The following is an 18596-nucleotide window of genomic DNA, read 5'->3' as shown; positions in this document are numbered from 1 at the left end:
TTCCTGTGAGTTTGAGCTCGCCACCGTTTGCGGATCTCGCGAGTGTCACGGAGGCACGATTCGCGATTATCCTGTCTCTCATTAGGTAGCTGACTGCTTGTACGATAAGTAGATCAATGCAGAATTACATCAGTGCAGTACCTGTCAAGGCGAGTACAGCATCTCTATGCTCCTTAACCTCACTGCTATGTCGGCTGCTATCGCACCGCTCAGGGCAACCGCGCTTGCAGTTTCCTGCCTCTGTTGGCGTAGCTGCATCGTTCCAGTGTCTCAACTCTGCGAAAATTGACTCCCTTGCTCGCACGAGCAGCCGACACGCGACACTAGAAGGCTTCAACTGATTCTCTTTTGCCTTCCTGTATTGCCAACTTCCCCCTCTGTGGCGAACCTGAGCAGCCCAGCCTTCCATCCAGACGCCTGACTTATTCAAAGTAGCCGGCCCAAACCCGATTCTTCTTCGGTCATTTGGTGCAAATGCGCAGGGCCTCGAGTCCTGCTTCCCTCCCGCCACGCTCTCATCTCGAGAATCTGCGCGCATTCAAATCCTCCTTCCCTGTGAGGCTACTGCCGCCCGTTCTTTGGGCAGCAAAACTACCCCTTTCTGAGAAGCGGAGTTCAACCCAACGCAGACTGCTTGTGGTTTCGGGTCTCTAGGCGCGAAGATGAAGAAGAAAAGCCGAAGTGAAGCAGTTTCCAGCGCGCAGACACGGCAATTTAGTGAACACCGCGCTCTTCGCCGGTCAAGGCCTTCCCCCGAAGGTCTCGTCACGTGACTCCGGAGTCATAAATAAAAAACAGGAAGGAGCGCCCCACTGGAAAGCGAAAGGGAGATATTCGGTCCTGTCATTCCGTCAGAAAGTGCGTAAAAACCCTGACCTGCTCCCGCCACGCGCGCCTCTACGATACTAAACCTGAGGAATGGAGTGTCGACGCTCACGCGCCTGCGGTGAACAGCCTCCCGTATTTGAACCCTCGTATCCGCCTGTTCCAGCCTCTTTATGGACTGCTTGCGAGAATACTCTGGAAATTTGAAAAGAGTCCACTGCGTTCGGTAGACCAACTGGAAGGGAGACGCAAAGAAGCCGCAGACCGCAGCGAGAGAAGGCGTTTTTGCCTGCATGCGATTCGCCCCCGCGTAAGTTTCTCCACTGTTTCTGCCGGCAGATGAGGAGAAAGGAGACGGCTCCGGCTTGGCGCAACTAGACGAAGCAGTCACGCGTTGTCTTTGACAGAGCCTGAGAAAACTCGAGTTGTTTTTTCTGTGGATTCGTTGGTCGAAGAGGCGCTAGGCTTCCCTCCGCGATTCCGACACCGCCGGCGCGTTCTGCATTGCGCGATCAACTCTGCTGTCGATGCAGTTTGGGTGGGAGGGCTTCCTCGTTTCTTTTTCTTTGCATTTGCGGCGCGTGAAAATTCGCGAAAGTCTCTCAAGTCAAACTGGAAATTAGAGCACTCGCTCACCTCTGTGTACGCCTTCTTTTTTCCATGCGTTACCGCCATTGTTCTTCTGTCACCGCAAGTTCTCGTTGTGCACCAGTGCTTCCTCGTCGTTGAAGCGACGATTTCTCGATACGGTCTGCCTTCACGTTTCGAAAAATCCTCCCTCTCGCACGCAAACAGCGTGCCCAGGTATCTTGCGAAGAGAGAGGGAAAGCACAGAGAGCGCAGAGGCAGCCAGATCGTTCCACTCCGTCGTATCACTCCGGACTCGTCTGAATCTCCCTCTCACTTGCCTCTCCTTCGTGGCATTCACGCATCCTCTTTTTGAAGCTTCACCTTTCGCATCGTCTTTTCAACAGCTGTGTCTGTCTTCCTTCCACCGCATCGGCGCACATCGCCAGCTGGTGCTGCGCCCGGCTGTGCTGAAGAGTCGCTCACGTTCTGCTTCACAGCCCACTCATTTGCTTTTTTTGTCCCTCGTCGTTGTCTCCCCTTCTCTGCATTCAGCCACAGTGCTGCTTTCGTTACCTTGCGTTCCACGGCCTCGCGTCGCCGATTTCTTCCGACCTCCAGCCGTTGAGCACTCTGGGCATTTTCTGTAAAGTCTGCGTGTTTTCCCTCCGTCTCGTCGCTCGTCTTCCACCCTTCTTTGCTGTATCTCCTGAGTGTTTTCTTTGCCGAAGTATGCCTGGCTGCTGTCCGCGTGTCTCGCTGTCGCCTCTGTCTCTCTTTGGCCGTCGAGTGTCTCGTGTCGTGAAGCGCCCGCCGCGCTGTGTGCTTCAGACTGAACCCTGCCTTGTTCAGTGACCGCCGTTAGGGTGAGACCGTGAGAGAGACGAGAAGAGGGACTATGCAGACGTCTTTTCCGCAGACGCCATGAGTTCGTCGTCGTCCTCACGTCGTCGTCACCACTCCCCAGATGCCTCCGGCGAAGAAGACAGCCGGCGGCGCACTGGGCGCGGCGACTACGGTCGCTCGCGGAGCCCCCGCTGGCGAGGAGACAGCTCTTCGCCTGGACATCTGCGCAGTTCTTCGTTTCGGCCTTCCTCTTCGCGGGTGCCCTGCGTATCGTCCTCCTCCCGCCACGCGTCCTCTTCCTCCTCCTCCTCGTCTCGGCATGCCTCCGACCGCGACCGCAGAGACAGGGGGGGGGTGGGCGAAGAAGAGAGCGAGCGCCGTGATTCCCGCCACGTGAGCCGCAGTGCACGCAGAGACAGGAGCCTCAGCCCCGAAGACAGACGCTCGGGGCGCCGTGAGCGAGACAGGCGCGCCGTCGGCCGGCGCAGCGAGAGCGCGAGTCGATCGCCGCGCGCAGACGACCGCCGCCACCGAGGCAGCGACAGGGACAAGGACAACGGTCGCCGGAGGCCTGAGCGCGAAGAGGCCGCCGACGGCAGGCGATCGTCTCGCCGCTTCGGGGGCGAAGGGAGAGACTGGCCGCGCGACAGGGACGCCAGAAGCCCGTCAGACGACTCCGGCAGCGCAAGCGACGGCGGCAGGCGCAGACACCGGAAGCGACGAAGGAGAAGTGCAGACGAGAGAGCCGAGCGGAAGTCCGCGGATCGGAGCGCGGAGAAGCGCGCAACCCAGGAAGACGTCAAGCATGAAGTCCTCGCCAAAAAAAGGGCCGCGCTCCACGAGGAGGACAAGCAGGCGCGCGCGGAACGGGCGGAAGACGCCTTGAGAACGAGTCGATCCCCACCCCCCCTCCGCGAGGGGAAGGAGGCGTCGGCGGCATCGCCCACGAAGCGCCAGCCGTCTCCTTCGCCGTCGCTGGTGTCGCCGAGAAAGAGCGAGACCCGGGAGAGCACGGCCGCGGAAGGCGCCAAGAGTTCTTCTGCCTCGCAGGCCCCAGGGGAGGAGGCCGCGAAGATCAGCCGACTCGAGCGGTTCAAAGCTCTCCAGCAGCTCAAACAGTCTTCATCGACCTCCGCGTCATCTGCCGCCGCCCCGTCGTCGCCCGGCGCGGCGGAGTCTCTGCAGGCACCCTCGCCGCAAGCCGACGCAGCGGAGGAGGAAAAGGACTCTCTGGTCTTTCAGTCCGCGGGCTCGAAAGTCGCTGTGGGCTCCACGGGAGACCGAAGAGACACCCGGCAGCCCCAGATCCGACACCTCGGAGACTCCTCGGCGGCGCAGGCCGTGAAGGCCGCGGCCTCTGCAGCCGCGGCCGCGGTCGCGGCGCTGGCCGCGCAGACGCTTTCGGCGAGTGGCGGGAAGCGCGCCGGAGGCGCAGCGAGGAAGCTGGCAGTTGAAGAGGTTTTTGGAGGCTCGAGAGAGGGCGCGGCGACAGACACGCCGAAGGACGCTGTGGCGTTGGCGCGGACGGCTGGTGGGGCCGCGCGGCGGGCAGAAGGCAGCGCCTCAGTCGCCAGCGAGCAGGCGCGAAAGGCGCCAGACGCGCAGAGAGAAAACGAGGCGGACGCCAGAGACAGTCCGCCTGGGGACGAACCCAATGGAGCGAGCGCGGAGGGCGCGGCGAGACGAGAGGCCGAAGCGAACAAGTCGGGAGATGCCGAGAAGCCTAAGGCCGCAGAAGGAGAAGACGGCGCAGGCGAGGAGCTGGACGGGCAGCAGGGAGCCGTGTTGAGGAGGAAACTCACCAAGGCGAAGGCACGAAAACAGCAGCAGATGCTCCTGCTCAGAACGCTTGAGAAAAAGGCGAAAGACGTCGACAGCAAGTCTGACGATCCCCTCGATGCCTTCATGACTGCCCTCGAGGCGGAGGCGAAGGCAGAGGTAGGTGAAACAGAGAGAAAAACAGAGAGGCGCCACGCAGTGCAGAGGACGCGCGGGAAGCCACAGATGAATCGATGGGAAACAGGTTTCGACTGCAGCAGCTGTGCTTGCTACTATTTGTGATTTCGTCTTCTATAGCAGAGTTATGGGCGGCCTCTTCTTCGAAATAGATTTCATGGAAAAACGGGTTTAAAACTTCCTTGATTTGTTTTCTATTTCGGCGCCGGCGTGCCCAACTCGACTCTTGTTTTTTACAAGAGAGAGACGTCTCAGTTTCGCTTGCTCGTCACGCATGTGCGTCAGAGCACCCGTGTCTCTCGCTTGCGCGTCCTCTGTTTCGCGTCGTTTCGTTTCGTCGGCGTGGAGGCTGAGAGGTTTTCAGTCGTGTGACTTCGCGTGTTTTCAGCTGGACGCGGCGAAGGAGGAGGAGCGTGGCAATGTCGCCGAGCTGCGCTGTCTGAACACGAAGAGGAAGAAGGAGGCCTCCGCCGCGCCGCAGGATTCCGTGGCTCTCGACGCGACGCAGAGTATTTCTCTCGACGAAATCTCGCGCTGGGAGGAAATTAAACACCAGTTCCTACCTGTCAAGTCGGAGGCAAGCGCGGATGCGCAGCTTGCCGCCGAGAACGGCCGCCAAGCCCCTGCGGCCTCTTCTTCAGTCAAAACAGAAGCTCCTACGTCGCTATCAGCGTCCTCTGCTTCCTCTCCAGAGAAGGCAAGTGAGGTGGAGGGAATGAAGCCAGAGCGAGGGAACGGCGAGACGCCCGCTTCGTCCTCCTCTGTCGTGGAGCAGGCCGCGTCGCGTGCGCGGAGCCCCCGCGCAGCAGCGACGGGCGAGGGAGTTGAGCCGCCGTCTGCATCCGTGCGAGTCAAGAGCGAGCCCGCGGAAACGGGCGAGGGCGAAGAGACAGCAGGCGGAGCGGCGATGGACGCCGACGCGGCGGCGGCGGTCGCGGGCGCGAGCGAAGAAGACGAGGGCGCGAAAGACGAGGACGACACGTACTACCGCGTGTTCATGGAAGAGATGAAGAAGAAGAAGGAGGAAGAGAAGAAGAAGGAGGAGGCGCGCGAGCAGCGCCGAAAGATAGCTAAGGCGGTCACGGCGCAGGGCGGGGAAGGCGGCGACGGCGTTGGGAAGAAAAAGAAGAAGCGGAAGGCGGAGGAAGAAGAAGACGAGCGGGTTTTCTCCGAAGGCGAAGAGGAGGAGTCGAGCGACGACGAGGACGAAGAGGGTGAAGGCAAGACTAACCAGGGAGGGGGTGGAGAGGGCGGCGACGAGAATCTCTCCTACTTTGACCTCCTGATGAAAGTCGGCGCGAAGAAGCAGCTCCCCACAGTCGACCACGAAGCGTCAGAGTACCCGCCCATTAAGAAAAACCTGTACATCCAAGTGAAGGAGATTTCTTGTATGAAGGAACACGAAGTCGACGCGCTGAGAAAAACGCACGGAAACATCAAAGTCCGAGGCAAACAGTGCCCGCGCCCCGTCACCACCTTTTTCCAGTGCGGACTGCCTGACAAAATCGTCAAGGTGAGAAATGAAAGGCGAAAAAGGCGCCGCTCGCGCTTGCTCTCCTTCTTGATTCGCTTCTGTCTTGCGCTGGCGACCCTCTTCTTGTCTTGCGCGCTCGTGTCGGGAACCGGGTTTAGACACCCGCTTCTACGCTGACTTCATGCTTCCATCTCGGAGGGACGTCATCATGCCTTCAGACGCCTCGCGCTTCCTCTTCTCTTTGGCGAGGCGCATCAACAGGCAGACAACCGAGGCCTCACGCAAAACCTATCGTTTCTTTGCCTCTCGCGTCCGGTGAAGGCTTTTTGATCGCGTGGACACGCTTCCTTTCTTCCTAAGGTCGGCTTTGCACCTGGGAATTTCCCTCTTCTCGTCACGCCTCCGTCGGACGACAGGGCGCCGAAGTGCGTCGAGTGTAGATCAGCCGGCGCACTCTTTGGCGAGCCTCGCCCTCGCTGTGTTCTGTGCGAAGCGCAGAGCGGCCTCTGCTTTCTTTGTGTGTCTCGTTGGCGCTTTTTCTGCGCCCCCGCGCGTCGAGGGGGACTCTGAAGGCCGGCTCGCTCGGATCTTTTTGCGCTCGCGACTCTAGCGGCGTCTCTTTGTTCGCCGGATGAAGTGGCTTGGTGCCTTTCATAGCTGCGGCGTTAACTTCGTGATTAACATGGCGCGAATGAGAAGGTGACTCTCCGCGGCTGCCTCTCTTTTGCGCAACACGCGGCGGGTGGTGGTGGGAGACGCGGCTTTGCTCTTTCTGTATGTCATTGCGCTTCGCAGTACCTGACGCTTCGCGGCATCTCCGAGCCCTTCCCGATTCAGATGCAGGCGATTCCGTGCCTGATGTGCGGGCGGGACGTGATTGCGGTCGCCGAGACAGGCAGCGGAAAGACGCTCGCCTACACGCTGCCTCTGATCCGCCACGTACTCTCTGTGAAGCAGCAGTACAAAACGTACCTGGCGAACAAGCAGCTCGCGGCGCTGGAGGCGGGCGGGGCCGCAGAGGCCGACAAAAAGCCCGCCGTCGAGAAGCCTGAGGAGAAGAAAGTTGGAAAAGAGAAAGTCGTCGTCTACAAAGACTTCAAAGAAGGCACCATTGGCCTGGTAGGTGTTCAGCGGGAGGAGGCATCGGCGGCACTGCCAAAGAAAAAAACCCGCTCTCACCGCGAGACGACAAATTCTCTCAGTCGAGACTCAGAGAGCTTGCCTCGCTCGTCGGCTGCGGTCGTGGCGCGCTACGGGCGAGCTCGAGGCGCTGCTCGGCGGTATCCTCTCTTTTGAGGATAGTCAACCTCGTCTGGAGGCGCCAAACGCCTTTTTCTTGTCTCCTTTCCATGTCTCCGCGTTCACGGTTGGGGTTGCTTGAGTTGGTGTTGATTCGCGCGCTGGCGCGGTGCCCTGAGGCTGGCTCTCTTCTCTTTTCTCGGCTCGCTTGACGATTTATTCAGCGCGTTTGTCTTTTTGTCAGGTTATTGCTCCGACGCGAGAACTCTGCGTCCAGATCTTCAAAGAAATCAACCGATGCTGCAACCTCGTGGATCTCAGCGCGGTGGCGTGTTACGGAGGCGCAGGCATAGGCAGGTACGTCGCGGCGGATTGGGCGAAAGCAGAGAGAAAACGTCTCGGAACTCTCTTGCCTCACTTGTCGATTGCTCCCCCCCGTTGCATCTCTGTCGGTTCGTCATTTTTTTTTGTTCGATTCCCTCGCTCGTCGCGCCTGTGTCGCGCTCGACGCCCGCTCCGTGCGTTGGCTGTCGTGGTCGCCTCGCGTCACTTTTCTGCGCATCCGTTTGCTCTTTCGTTTTCTTCGCTTCGTGGCATCCCATCCGTTCAGGAGTGTCTCGTTTTCGTTCGGTTTCATCTCCCTCGGCGTGAGTCCTCTTTTCTCCTTCTCCGCAGCCAACTGGGCGCGATTAAGCGCGGCGTCGACGTCATGGTGGGAACTCCTGGTCGCTTGATTGACATTCTCACGATGAATGGCGGCCGCGTTACGTCACTGAAAGTAGGTGTTTCTCATTCGCTTCCCCCTGGACAGCACAAGGGAAGCGCTCGAGACTCGCGGCTCGCCTCTCTTCAGCGTCGTACGCACTTGGAGATGCATGTATCCGACGGCAGGTCGAGAGTCGCACGTCTGCGTGAAGGTTTTGGAGTCGTCGCAGTGTCGCTTTCTTTCGGGTTGAGCTGGCGGAATCTCTTCTCCCTTCTGCTACATCCTGTCTTTTGCTGCAGCGCGTCACCTTCATCGTGCTGGACGAGGCAGACCGCATGTTTGACTTCGGGTTCGAGCCTCAGGTGACAGCCATCATCAGCTCCTCGCGTCCCGATCGCCAGACCTGTCTCTTCTCCGCGACTTTCCCCCCGCACATCGAAGGTAGGCCTTCTCGGAAGCGCAGGCGTCGCTTTGGTCATGTCGAAACGCTGATGGAGTCTCCAACGCAGCTCAGCTCGCTCTTCGTTCTCTCGCTGTTAACACCATCTGCGAGATCGGCGGATTCTCTTATCTACTGTACAGTGTCTATATGTATATCTATTCATGGACATATGCATATATATATCTATTTATTTTTATATATGTGGATGTACATATATATATTGATATATATCCATATAGATATCAATATATGTGGATGTGGTAGGTGGATATGAATTTACGGAGGTCACTCGGTGTGTCCTGACCTGCGCCTGCGTCTGCGGGCGTGGATGGGTGGGTGAAGGAGGTGAAGGAGTGCCTGCCGCGGGCGTGTGCGTGTTCCATACTGCATGCGTTTGCCGCGTTGTGTCGAAAACGTGTGGGGGAGGGGTTTGAGAGACGATGTGGCGGATTAGCCGCTCCATGCACACGCGGAGGTCTGACACGGTTCCTTTGTTGGCCTCACGCATGTGTGGGCACAAATGCATGTTGCTGGGAAGTGGCGCCTTGTGTGTTTTACTCAGCACTTGCGCGCCGCATCCTCCAGAAGCCTGTGGAGATCATCGTGGGCGAGAAGGGTCGCACCGCTGCCAACGTGCAGCAATACGTGGAAATCATGGAGGAAGAGCGGAAGTTCTTCAGGTATAGGCCGTCACCTTTTGCCGGCGGGGGGTGGGGGGGGAGGCAGCGCCCTTCCGACAGAGGGAAGAGTTTCGTTCTAAAACGGTTAACAGATGTGTGCTAAAAACAAACGTTTCTTCGAGGGAGGTATGACTATTGTATATGAGGCGTGCAGAATCAGAAGTGAACAGGAGAGAGCTGGAGTTTCAGCCGCAGGCGCGTGACAGAGCGGGAAAGTTCCGAGCAGGCTTTACAGTATTATGCGGGAGAGTACGCGTCTCTGCAGAAATACGTCCATCCGGATGCAGTCGCAGTGCAGGCGGAGAAGCCTGCCTAGGCTTCTGTTGCGTTCGATGGATTCGGATTCACTGGCATTTCAGAGCCTTTTTGCAGGCTTCTTCAACTGCTTGGGGAGTGGCAAGAGCACGGCTCCATTATCATCTTTGTCAATCGCCAGGTGGAGGCGGACGAGCTTTTCACTGAACTTCTCAAGGTACGGACGGACGTGACTCTCCTCTTGCGTCGTCTCAGCTCTTGGTCCGGTGCGAGACTTGATTCCTCGCTCTCGTGGCAGCCTGTTTCTGCTCTTTCGTCTTTTGGGATGTCAGCGTCTCCGGAGCCTCTCTTCGCGGGTCGCTGAACTTTAGAGGCGATTAAGAGCTGGCGAGCTCGCACAGGGCGCGATAAGAGAAAATCGTTCACCAGCGGCTCGCGTGCAGCCGCTGCGTTTCCCGACGCGCTGCGCTTCTCTCACCAAAGTCTCCGTAATGGCGTCGGGCGACGGTTTTTCGAGACTACTTCTGTTGCCTCTCAATGCACTCTTCCTTTTCTTTGCACAGTATGGCTACCAAGCTGCGACGCTGCACGGCGGCCAGGATCAGACCGACCGCGAATTCACCATTCAAGAATTCCAGGTTCGTCGACAGGTGTCGCTCAAAGAAAACTTTGTACTGCCGCGCAGTGCCGGAGTTCTTTCTCGTCGATAGCGCGGGAAGCACACTCTTCAAAGAGCTGTAATGCGAATCGGACAGTCAAATACATATATACACATTTCCATATACACGTATTTTAGATGCACTCTACAGAGAGAGAGGAGAGCAGCTCTTGTTTTTCCTCTTCGTCCGAGTTTCCAGCGTATGCAGTCGCTGAGGGCAGCCGGCCGCGCGAGCTTCGCCGGCATCGGCCTCGCACGCAGTCTCCGTCCGTGCGATTAGAATCCTCACCTTGCATATACACAAGCATGCATGCACCCGCCGTATCCACTCTCTCTTTATATATATAAATATATGTATGCTTATATATATATATATATATACATATGTACATTCATATATATACATATATATATATACGTATATATATATACATATATATATATATATATATACATATATATATATATACATATATATATATATACATATATATATATATATATACATATATATATATATACCTGTAGGTCTGCGGAGGTGCGCGCACCTGGAAACGCGTATTTTCGAGTGGAAAGTTGGATCTGTGTTCTTTTTCAGGACGGCGTACGCACGTTGCTGATTGCCACGAGTGTGGCGGCTCGCGGATTGGACTGCAAGCACTGCGTGTTGGTGATCAACATGACGTGCCCAAACCACATCGAAGACTACGTTCACCGCATCGGCCGCACAGGCCGCGCAGGCCGCATCGGCGTCGCGTACACCTTTGTGACAAAAGACGACGCCGATAAAGCCGACGACCTCGAAAAGGTACGCGCGAACCGGAGTCAAAGAAACCACTTCCCGAGTAAAAATTCTCTCTAGGGAGGGCACTGCCTTCGGAATCGTTTTCACAAGAAGGAGACCGGAAGAGAAGTCGACAGCTGTAAACACAGCACGGACGAACAGACAAAGAAACGGCGCGAGTCCCCCCTCGTCCCCCCCGCGCCGTGCAGAATTCTCTGGCTCTGCGGCTGCGGATGGAGCGCGGGCAAGACTGGAAAGAGTTGGCGTCTATATTTTGGCGGAAAACGGCCTGTCTCTCTCTTGCTCTCGCTCGCAGGCGTTGATTCAGTCTGGGCAGCCAGTTCCGCAGGCGCTCACGGATTTGTCGGCGCAGCACAAGCAGGAGTGCAACCTGGGCATGCACGGGAAGAAGAAGAAAAGCGGAGGCGGCTTCGGCGGTCGCGGGTTTTCGTTCTCCGCCTCGGAGAAGAGTCGCCAGCAGCGCGAGCGCCAGCAGGCGAAGAAGGAGCTCGGCCTGGAGAAGGACGGCGAAGACGAGGAGTACCTCGACGCCGACCTCCTTGCGCCCGACGACGTGCTCGGCCCCTCAGCAGACGCCGCCGGCGACAGCCGCGGGGCGATTGACGTCGTGACTGGGCTGCCGGCGAACTTTGCCGCAGCGATCCCCCAGCCCGCCCCCGGGGCTGGCGTCGCCGCGGCTGACCCGAGCTCCGCGCTGCAGTCCGTCGTCGCAGAGGCGGCCGCGAAGGCGGCGTATCTGGCGCAGCGCCAGGCTGCCGCGTTCGGCCTCAGCGCACCTGGGACTTCAGAGGGCGCCGAGCGCGCGCGTGTCGTCGCCGAGTTGCTCAAGTAAGAGACAGAAGAAGGCAGGCGTTATCAGAGAACGACCAAACGCCCAGAAGCCCGAGTCCTCGGGGGCCTGCAGGCTGGGGTCGGGGAGACAGAAACACGAAGACGAACGCGCTCACAGGGAGTGAGAGGCGCCGAGAGCTGCGCGAGCGGTCACACGCAAGCAGAGCAGAACGAGGCACGTGGCGCGCTGCGGGGATCGAGAAGGGAGGCAAGCGTAAATTAGTTGCGGCCTGAGTGAAGCAGCTAAGGCTTGGGAGAGAGGCGCCCGTTTGAGGGGGACGGAAGGCCGCTGCGCACACACTTTGAGTAGTGTGATCCGTTCCCTGGGTGCTTGTCTCTTCGACTTCTTTTTGGTTGTGGGGCGGTCAGGTGCCAGTCCTCGTCTCGTGTGTCTGTTGGCATTTCGGCGTGTTCAGGCGACAAGATGAAGAGAAACTTCGATCCGGTTTGCCGCCGCCGCCTCCTGGCGCGCCGCTGCCCCCATCCGGGGCTCCTGGAGACGCGACCACGTTGTCGATTCCGCAGCAGGTAGGGAGAGGCAAGAGGAATTCCTGTCTCCTGTCTTTCATCTTGGCTCTCACGCGACACGCTGCCGTCATGACAGACCGCTGTTTCTTCTCATGTGTCGTCGCCTGCCTCGTGTCCTGCGCTCCAGACTCGCTCTCCTCCCAACCCCATCTGTGCCTTCCAGTCTTCTCTTCTCTGTCATTGGGCACCCCGCATTTTTTCCACTCCGCGTTTTTCCGTCCGCATCGTCAGGCGCGTTTTCTCTTTTCTGTTTGGTCTTCGCCCTGCTCCAGCGTGTGGCTCTCGGGAGCTCCGTCACGTCATTCTCCGCTGTGTCTCTCTTCCTCCTGTGCGCTTGACTGGATTCTCGATTCCCGTTGCTTTCTTCTCTGCAGGCCGAGCGCATGGCGCACAACGCAGTTCAGCACATCATCGACCCGATTGAGCGGGCGAGGCACTTTGCAGCAGTCAAGCAGTCGCTCACGAACTACCTCACTTCGAGTCGCGCCGCTGGAGCCGCGACCGCGACCGCGACTGCGGCGACAGGCCTCACGCCAGGCCAGCACCAGCAGCAGCTCGCGGTGGCGGCAGCCGCGGCGACTGCGGCTGCGGCTGCGGCTGGGGGCGGCGGCGAAGTCGCCGAGGCTGCGACACAGGCGCTCGAGTTGCTCAAGAGTGGATCGCAGAGTCTCTCGGCGAGCATGGCGCTGCACGCAAATCTCGAAAAACTCAGAAATATGTCGGTAGGGAGCCGATCGCCACCTCGCGACCCCGTCACAAACACAGCCGGCAGCCGCGCGTCGCCGCAGCCGCCCACGCCTGCATGAATCCCCATTTGTCTGCGCGCATGTCCCCGCGTCGAGTCACGGAAGAAGATGCGAGCGTCTCTTTTCTGCCTGGGACGATAGCAGGATGTGAATGTGCTGTGTTGTGGTGCTCTGGGCCTAGGGGCTCGACCTCTGTGTCCAGCGCGTCGTGTCTGCCTCGCCTCCATCCGCGGCTCGTTCGCGGCCCCGCTTGCGTAGACGCCTCGAGTCTCCCACTCGTTTTCGCGCCGCTTCTGTTCTGTCTTGTTCAGAGTCAAACGGCGCAGAGCGTGGCGGCGGCTCTCGCGGTTTTGTCGCCGTCCAACGCGACCCTCGGCAAGATTCGCGGCCTTAGCGAGCGCGGCTACAAGTGCCCGAACACCGGCAACTTCGTGGATGAATTTGAAATCAATGACTACCCGCAGATCGCGAGATACAAATTCACTCAGAGGGTGAGCGTCAGGTCCAACGCGTCCGCTTGGCTGATATCGCGTCGTGGTGCGCATCAGTCGCGGCGTAGGCGCACAAGGCGTTGGAGCAGCGCGGCAGCGATTCTTCACGATGTCACTGTGGGTGGTAGAAGATAAAGCGTGGTGACAGGGCGTTGCCCTTTTTGCGTGCGAGTCTGCGGATAGGGGAAGTCGCTCTCTCTGTGGAGACTTTGCCCCGCTTGTCCTGCGATCTCTCTGCCTTGTGCGTCGCCTCATTCCGTGCCCGCGAATCCCTGTGCGGTTTTGTGTTGCAGGATGTCCTGAACCGCCTCATGGAGGAGACTGGCGCTGTGCTGTACGTGAAAGGTCAACACGTAGATCCGAAGGAAAAGCACAAAAACAAACTCGCGCCTGGAGCCAAGTACTTGCACGTTGAGATCATCGGGGCGACACCCATCATCGTTCAGCGCGCGAGGTAAGAAAACAAAAAATCAAACACGCGAATCCGTCAACTGAGGTCGACCGCGGCGCGCGAATGGAGGCGCGAGGAAGCTGCAGGCTTCGACGCGGACCTAATCCCTGGAGGGGGGGCTTCAGGTCACCGGTACCACGAGCAGCGATGCATACATCTGTTTCTGTAGTCGTCTAGCTACTCTACTTAAATCTACGTAGTTGTACGGCGTACGCCTCGCCGAGGCAGCTGAGGGCGACGCCAAGCAAAAAGGCCTCTTCTGTCACGTAGATCTTTGGTGTTTGTGGCAGTGCGTGATGTGACAAGAACAGCTGCGCTGCGCATGCGTGCGCCTTCCGTGCGCATTCGCTCCGGCAGCGAGTTGCGTCGTGGCTCGACGGCGGCAATCGTCGCTCTTTGGAATCACCCGACGCTTCGGTGTCTCTTTTGTCTGTTCCCTTTGCAGGAGTGAGTGTCGGCAGCTGCTGGAGGCCCTCGCAGTTCGCTCGCTGAACACAAGCAACACGCAGACGGCCAGGGCCATCACCGGCCGCTACAACATCTGGAGTTGAGAGCAGGAGCGACGCGCAGCGAAGACGGTGGAGTGGCGGCGGCTGTGGGGGGTAAGGTAGAAGGGGGAGGAATCGCGCGCGAATACGGGGAGAGACAAGCTTGGGATGCAGTCCTGAAAGGCGTAGGCCCGAAGGCAAAGCACGGAAACAGATTCGCCTGCCCGTGGTGTCTCGTTCTGGATCTTTTTTTTGGCCCAGGAGAGAAGAATGGAAGGACCTTCAACCCTGCGAATGCATGCTGCCGAGCGTGATCTTTGCTTTCCCGTTTTCGCGAATTTTCCATCCTGGTGACTCCTACTGGAGGGACAAAACCGATGCATGCATCGAGTGTGCGGAGGCCTTTGTCGGTTGTGTTTCTTGTTGCTGCAAAATTGGTATCATTTGTGCTCTCGAACTTTGACTAAACCCGAAAACAATCTGTTAAAGCTTGTTGTCTTGGTTTCTTCTGCGCAGCTGGTGCGGAGTCTTCTCTCCATCTTTTGTCCTATCCACTGCTGCGTACCACCTTGCATCTCTTGGTTCTTTCAACTCTCCAGCTATGCCTGTTTCTTGGAGTTTGCCGCCAGTCCCGCCGTCTTCGGTGTACATGTCGCATGCTTCTACGAAAGAAAGGAGCAGAGTAGCGAGAGGACTGCGTTGGCAGGCCCTGTTGACTAGGTCTCTTCCCGATGCACGTTTACTAGTAGCGGGATGTTTTCGACACAGATGCGCATGCGTCACGAGGAATACCCCTGTCCGAGTTCGGGCCATCGCAGGCGACCTCAATAAGCCAAGCGAGGTTGCCAAGAGCTACATGGGGTTGCTGGAACGTAAACAGCAGAAGTTGCACCGCTGAGCTAAAAGCGGAGAAGCTAGACACTTTGAGAGCTCGGCATGCGCAGCGGTTTCCGCTATGACGCAGCACGCGAGTCTTTCAGATGTGAAAACGCGAGGAAGCGATTCTCCGTTCGCGGCAGCCACGCCTCCTGAACAGTCACCGCGCGCTATAGTTGTGTAGGCGGAGCCACACGCCTCGATGGGCATTGACGCCAGTGCCGTCCAGCCACTCAGCTGAAATTTTAAAGATCTGGGAGCCTGGCAGCTTCAAAGCATGCAGGAAAAACGCGAAGTTAAGCACCTGCTAGAGTGCGCAACACACAATTGGTAGACAATGGTACGATGCGATTCCTTGCTTACTAGTGTGCGTGAAACGCTCCATGGTTGCCAAACCACGCAAGGAATGCCCAATGTATCTTATGAAATCATATGCTTATTCATGGGGCATTTCGCGAAATGCCGACGGGGTGGTTCACCGTGAAGGGACGCGGCTGACGAAGCCGCGTCTTTTGCGCTGCATTCTGTTCTTACAGGCAAAATTCCCAACAACGCGACATGACTAACTACCAGAGCCATGGAGCTCAGTAATCTGCATACGTACAAAGCCTTGGCAGTCGCACAGCAGACACCGTTTGTTTACCCTTACTAGGGCGCTGCAGTTTCGTCACGCTTTATCCGTCCTGGATGGCTGGACTTCGAGTTCCCCACACAGACGCACGAAACAGTACAGCGTCCTCGGCTTGCCTCGTTCCCGACTCCTTGTTTTCTGGATCTGTGCATGACTTAAAAGGTCCTTCCCGAGCGCTCTAACTTTTCCTCCTCCCACAGGAAGGCCAAATAAATGCCGATATCGATGCACGAATGCGGAGCGGGAGCGGCGAGCTATTCGAAAACGCTGATAGCACATCAGTATTCGACAGGACCCCCCTCTTCGAGAGGAAAAGCGTTTGTGGAACCAGGATATTTTGCACAAGTTACAACCATGGTTGACGTTGTTTCACATGATACCACGCCTTTGTTTCAGTCATTCCTCCCTGCTTTTCTCGTGTCGTATTCTTTTAGGCTGCATCACAGTTATGCAAACGCGCTCTGTTTTTTTTTGCTAGGCGCGTGTTCCCTTGCTCCCACGACGACTGACTTTGCCGGCAACCGACAAATCTAATCATGTGTGTCAATCCGCAGCTGTTTACTGCGTGGTATTTGAGTTGCTGATCTTTGTAGCAAGCTCCGTAGACGGGTGTATTGGCTGCTTTGCTTACTCGTACCAATATTCCTTGAATAGCCTCACACATGCAGTAGCGTCTGGCCGTAAGTGTTCCATCGACAGGGAATACAGCCACCGTGCCGAAGTAGTGTTCTTTTTGCGTGCAACGTCTGCTCTCTTCTGGCTCGCTTTCCATTCTGTTTCCAAATTCCTCTCTTGTCAACGATGGTGCGCAGTGGCCCCCTCTCTGCCTTCCTGCGGTGGGGGCGGTCTCCGTACCGCCGGCGCTCGCCTAAGAGAAAACTGGCGACCGAAGCGCCGTTCTTGCCCGATACACAAATATCGAGCAACTCCGATTCCCGCTGTCCCCCCCCTCTGTCAAAAAGAGGCGGGAATGCTCCGGCTGCTGTTAGTTCGTTGCCTCCACACCTGGCCGCCCGGGGTGGGAAAGCTCGTGAGCCTAATTCGAGTAGTCACGTGTTCCCTGTAGACGATTCGAAGCCTGAGCCGGCTGCTTCGAAGTCCGGTTGGTTCCCCCTTCGGCGCAGGCGGAGGCAGCATGCACAGCAGTGCAAAAACGCCAAGCCTCCCGCGGAAGGAAGCCTGAGCCTCTGTCGTCGCTCCAACGACAACGGCGTGGGCTGCCGTGCACCGTGCCCTTTCTCGACACAAGGAAACGCGGGGAGAAAATCCACGAATGTGAGTCGCGGATCCGAGTTAGAGCCTTCCAGCGCGTGTCCTCTGTCCGACGGTTCAACTCCAGATTCCCTGGTTTGCCAGGCAGCGCAGCGAGGCTCGCCCGGGAGGCAGAACAGCTGCCCACATCCTGCGCAGGAGACAACATACCTGCCACCATTACGCCGCTCAAACGGAGAACACGCAGGAATGCCGCAGGAAAGCGGCAGCGAAAGACGTCTCTTTTCTCGACCTGGAGCTGTCCCTTCTCGAAATGGGAGGTCGGCAAACAACACAGAAACGATGCCAGGCGACAAAGACTGGAGAGGGCCCGGAACAACAGCAGCGAGAGAGAGCTTCTACGTTGAAGCCTACTATATGACCGAAGCGCTCATAATACGGTTATCTGAATACGTGTGCGAACTACGCTCGTCAGGTGTACTGTTCAAGCAGTACGCCGAGCGAATTACCCACAAACACACCACATACTTCGGCGGTTACAGTGCCAAGACTTGGCCCTCTCACCCCAGTGGGACTTCACGTGTGTATCAGCGGGAATGCGGCAGAACGGTGGAGACACTGTCGAGGGTGGAAACAAGGGACGGCGGTGCGCCGCGTTGTGCAAAGACCAGTGGCGCGAAGCTCTTCTGTGAGTCACACAACGACACTGAGGGGGAAATTGCTGGTTACTCAGGCGCTGAACAGATTAGGTCCGAGAATGCACCGCTCTCTTGTGATCCTACCGCACACCATGAAGAACTTTACCCAAGGCGGGAAGGACACAGCCCCATGACAACGCAGCCCCCACTTAACGGCGTTTACGAATACCAAAAGACGATCAGGCACCGTAGTATCTCGCGCGGGGCCTGGACAGAAACAGGCAGTGCTAACGAGGAAAACGTGCGCGGCCCCCGAACGCCAACGGAAGGCAGCGACGGGGAAGCAGGCCATCGCGGCTGTGGAACGACGATTCGCGAAGACAAACACGGAGAACAGGAAACAGAGGAAATTTCTGTACCAGACGATAAGGCAGGAAAGGCATCAGCACGCGCTGGTTCGCGCATTCAGAGACAACTTGCTCCTGACAGAGAAGACTTCGAGGCCGAGCGCAAGGCACTTTCCAAGAGTCGCGCTAACAAAGTTGGAACGACGCACCAAAGCCACATACAGTACACCGGGGGCGATACGAGATCCACCGCTGCGGGCTCAGGCGAATCTGGAGACTTCAACTCCCCGATTGCCTCGTGTTTCTCACCAACTAAAGAGTCAGGACACAGCTCGAACCTCGTAAATGACAAATCGCTGGGTGCGGTCTCCGCCGCCATGGATCCATTGGCTTCGCCTTCGTCGGCACTCGCCCGCTTGCCGGATGACGAGCAAAGACTGACAGCGACTTTTCTGTCGAGACGCGACCTCCTGCTCTCTCTTTCTGCACGCCTGAAAACTCTGATACCGAACAAGAGAGGTCAAGAAAGCCAACAGGCGTCAGAAGGCGCACTGCAAGCGGAAGTCCAAGAGCTTCCCCCGACTCGAGAGGCTGGTGCTGTCCAGCGCATCAAATACAGCCCGCGGGAAGGGAACGCCGCGAAACGAAGCGGCTCTCCAGGGATAAAGACAGCCAAGCTTCAATCTCACGAAACACTATCAGCAAGGTCAGGTAGTGGAAAACACAATGGAAGCGACAAGAAACGGACAGAGACCGCCCGCTAACTAAAACAAACCGACGACAGCACTACACGTATGTGCATGACCTTGCTGACCATGTGCTCCTTCGCTTTCTCCGTTTCAACTACTTCTTCCCCAGTATATTCCTGAATATATATATGTACTTACAGCGAATCGGTTTCGCC

General features: G+C 57.6%; 2 protein-coding genes across 2 annotated transcripts; both read left to right on the top strand.

Annotated features, from left to right (window-relative positions):
• Positions 1–2316: 2316 nt before the first annotated feature.
• BESB_080300 (DEAD/DEAH box helicase domain-containing protein) lies at positions 2317–14051 on the top strand (the record flags this gene model as incomplete). Its single annotated transcript, XM_029366392.1, has 16 exons — positions 2317–4176; positions 4583–5707; positions 6464–6787; positions 7152–7264; positions 7583–7685; positions 7913–8054; positions 8618–8735; positions 9108–9207; positions 9554–9628; positions 10247–10456; positions 10749–11281; positions 11701–11812; positions 12187–12534; positions 12870–13049; positions 13343–13503; positions 13946–14051. The coding sequence occupies 16 exons, from the start codon at positions 2317–2319 to the stop codon at positions 14049–14051; spliced, it is 5610 nt and encodes a 1869-aa protein (XP_029217823.1).
• A 3484-nt stretch (positions 14052–17535) lies between these two features.
• BESB_080290 (uncharacterized protein) lies at positions 17536–18456 on the top strand (the record flags this gene model as incomplete). The annotated part of the gene is made up of 1 exon (XM_029366391.1): positions 17536–18456. One exon carries the CDS (start codon positions 17536–17538, stop codon positions 18454–18456), a length of 921 nt encoding a protein of 306 aa, XP_029217822.1.
• Between the last annotated feature and the right edge of the window lie 140 nt (positions 18457–18596).

The sequence above is a fragment of the Besnoitia besnoiti genome, chromosome VII (assembly GCF_002563875.1).
Source record: "Besnoitia besnoiti strain Bb-Ger1 chromosome VII, whole genome shotgun sequence".
NCBI lineage: Eukaryota > Apicomplexa > Conoidasida > Eucoccidiorida > Sarcocystidae > Besnoitia > Besnoitia besnoiti.
Note: the sequence above shows the minus strand (reverse complement) of the source record. Positions and strands in the feature narration are given on the sequence as shown.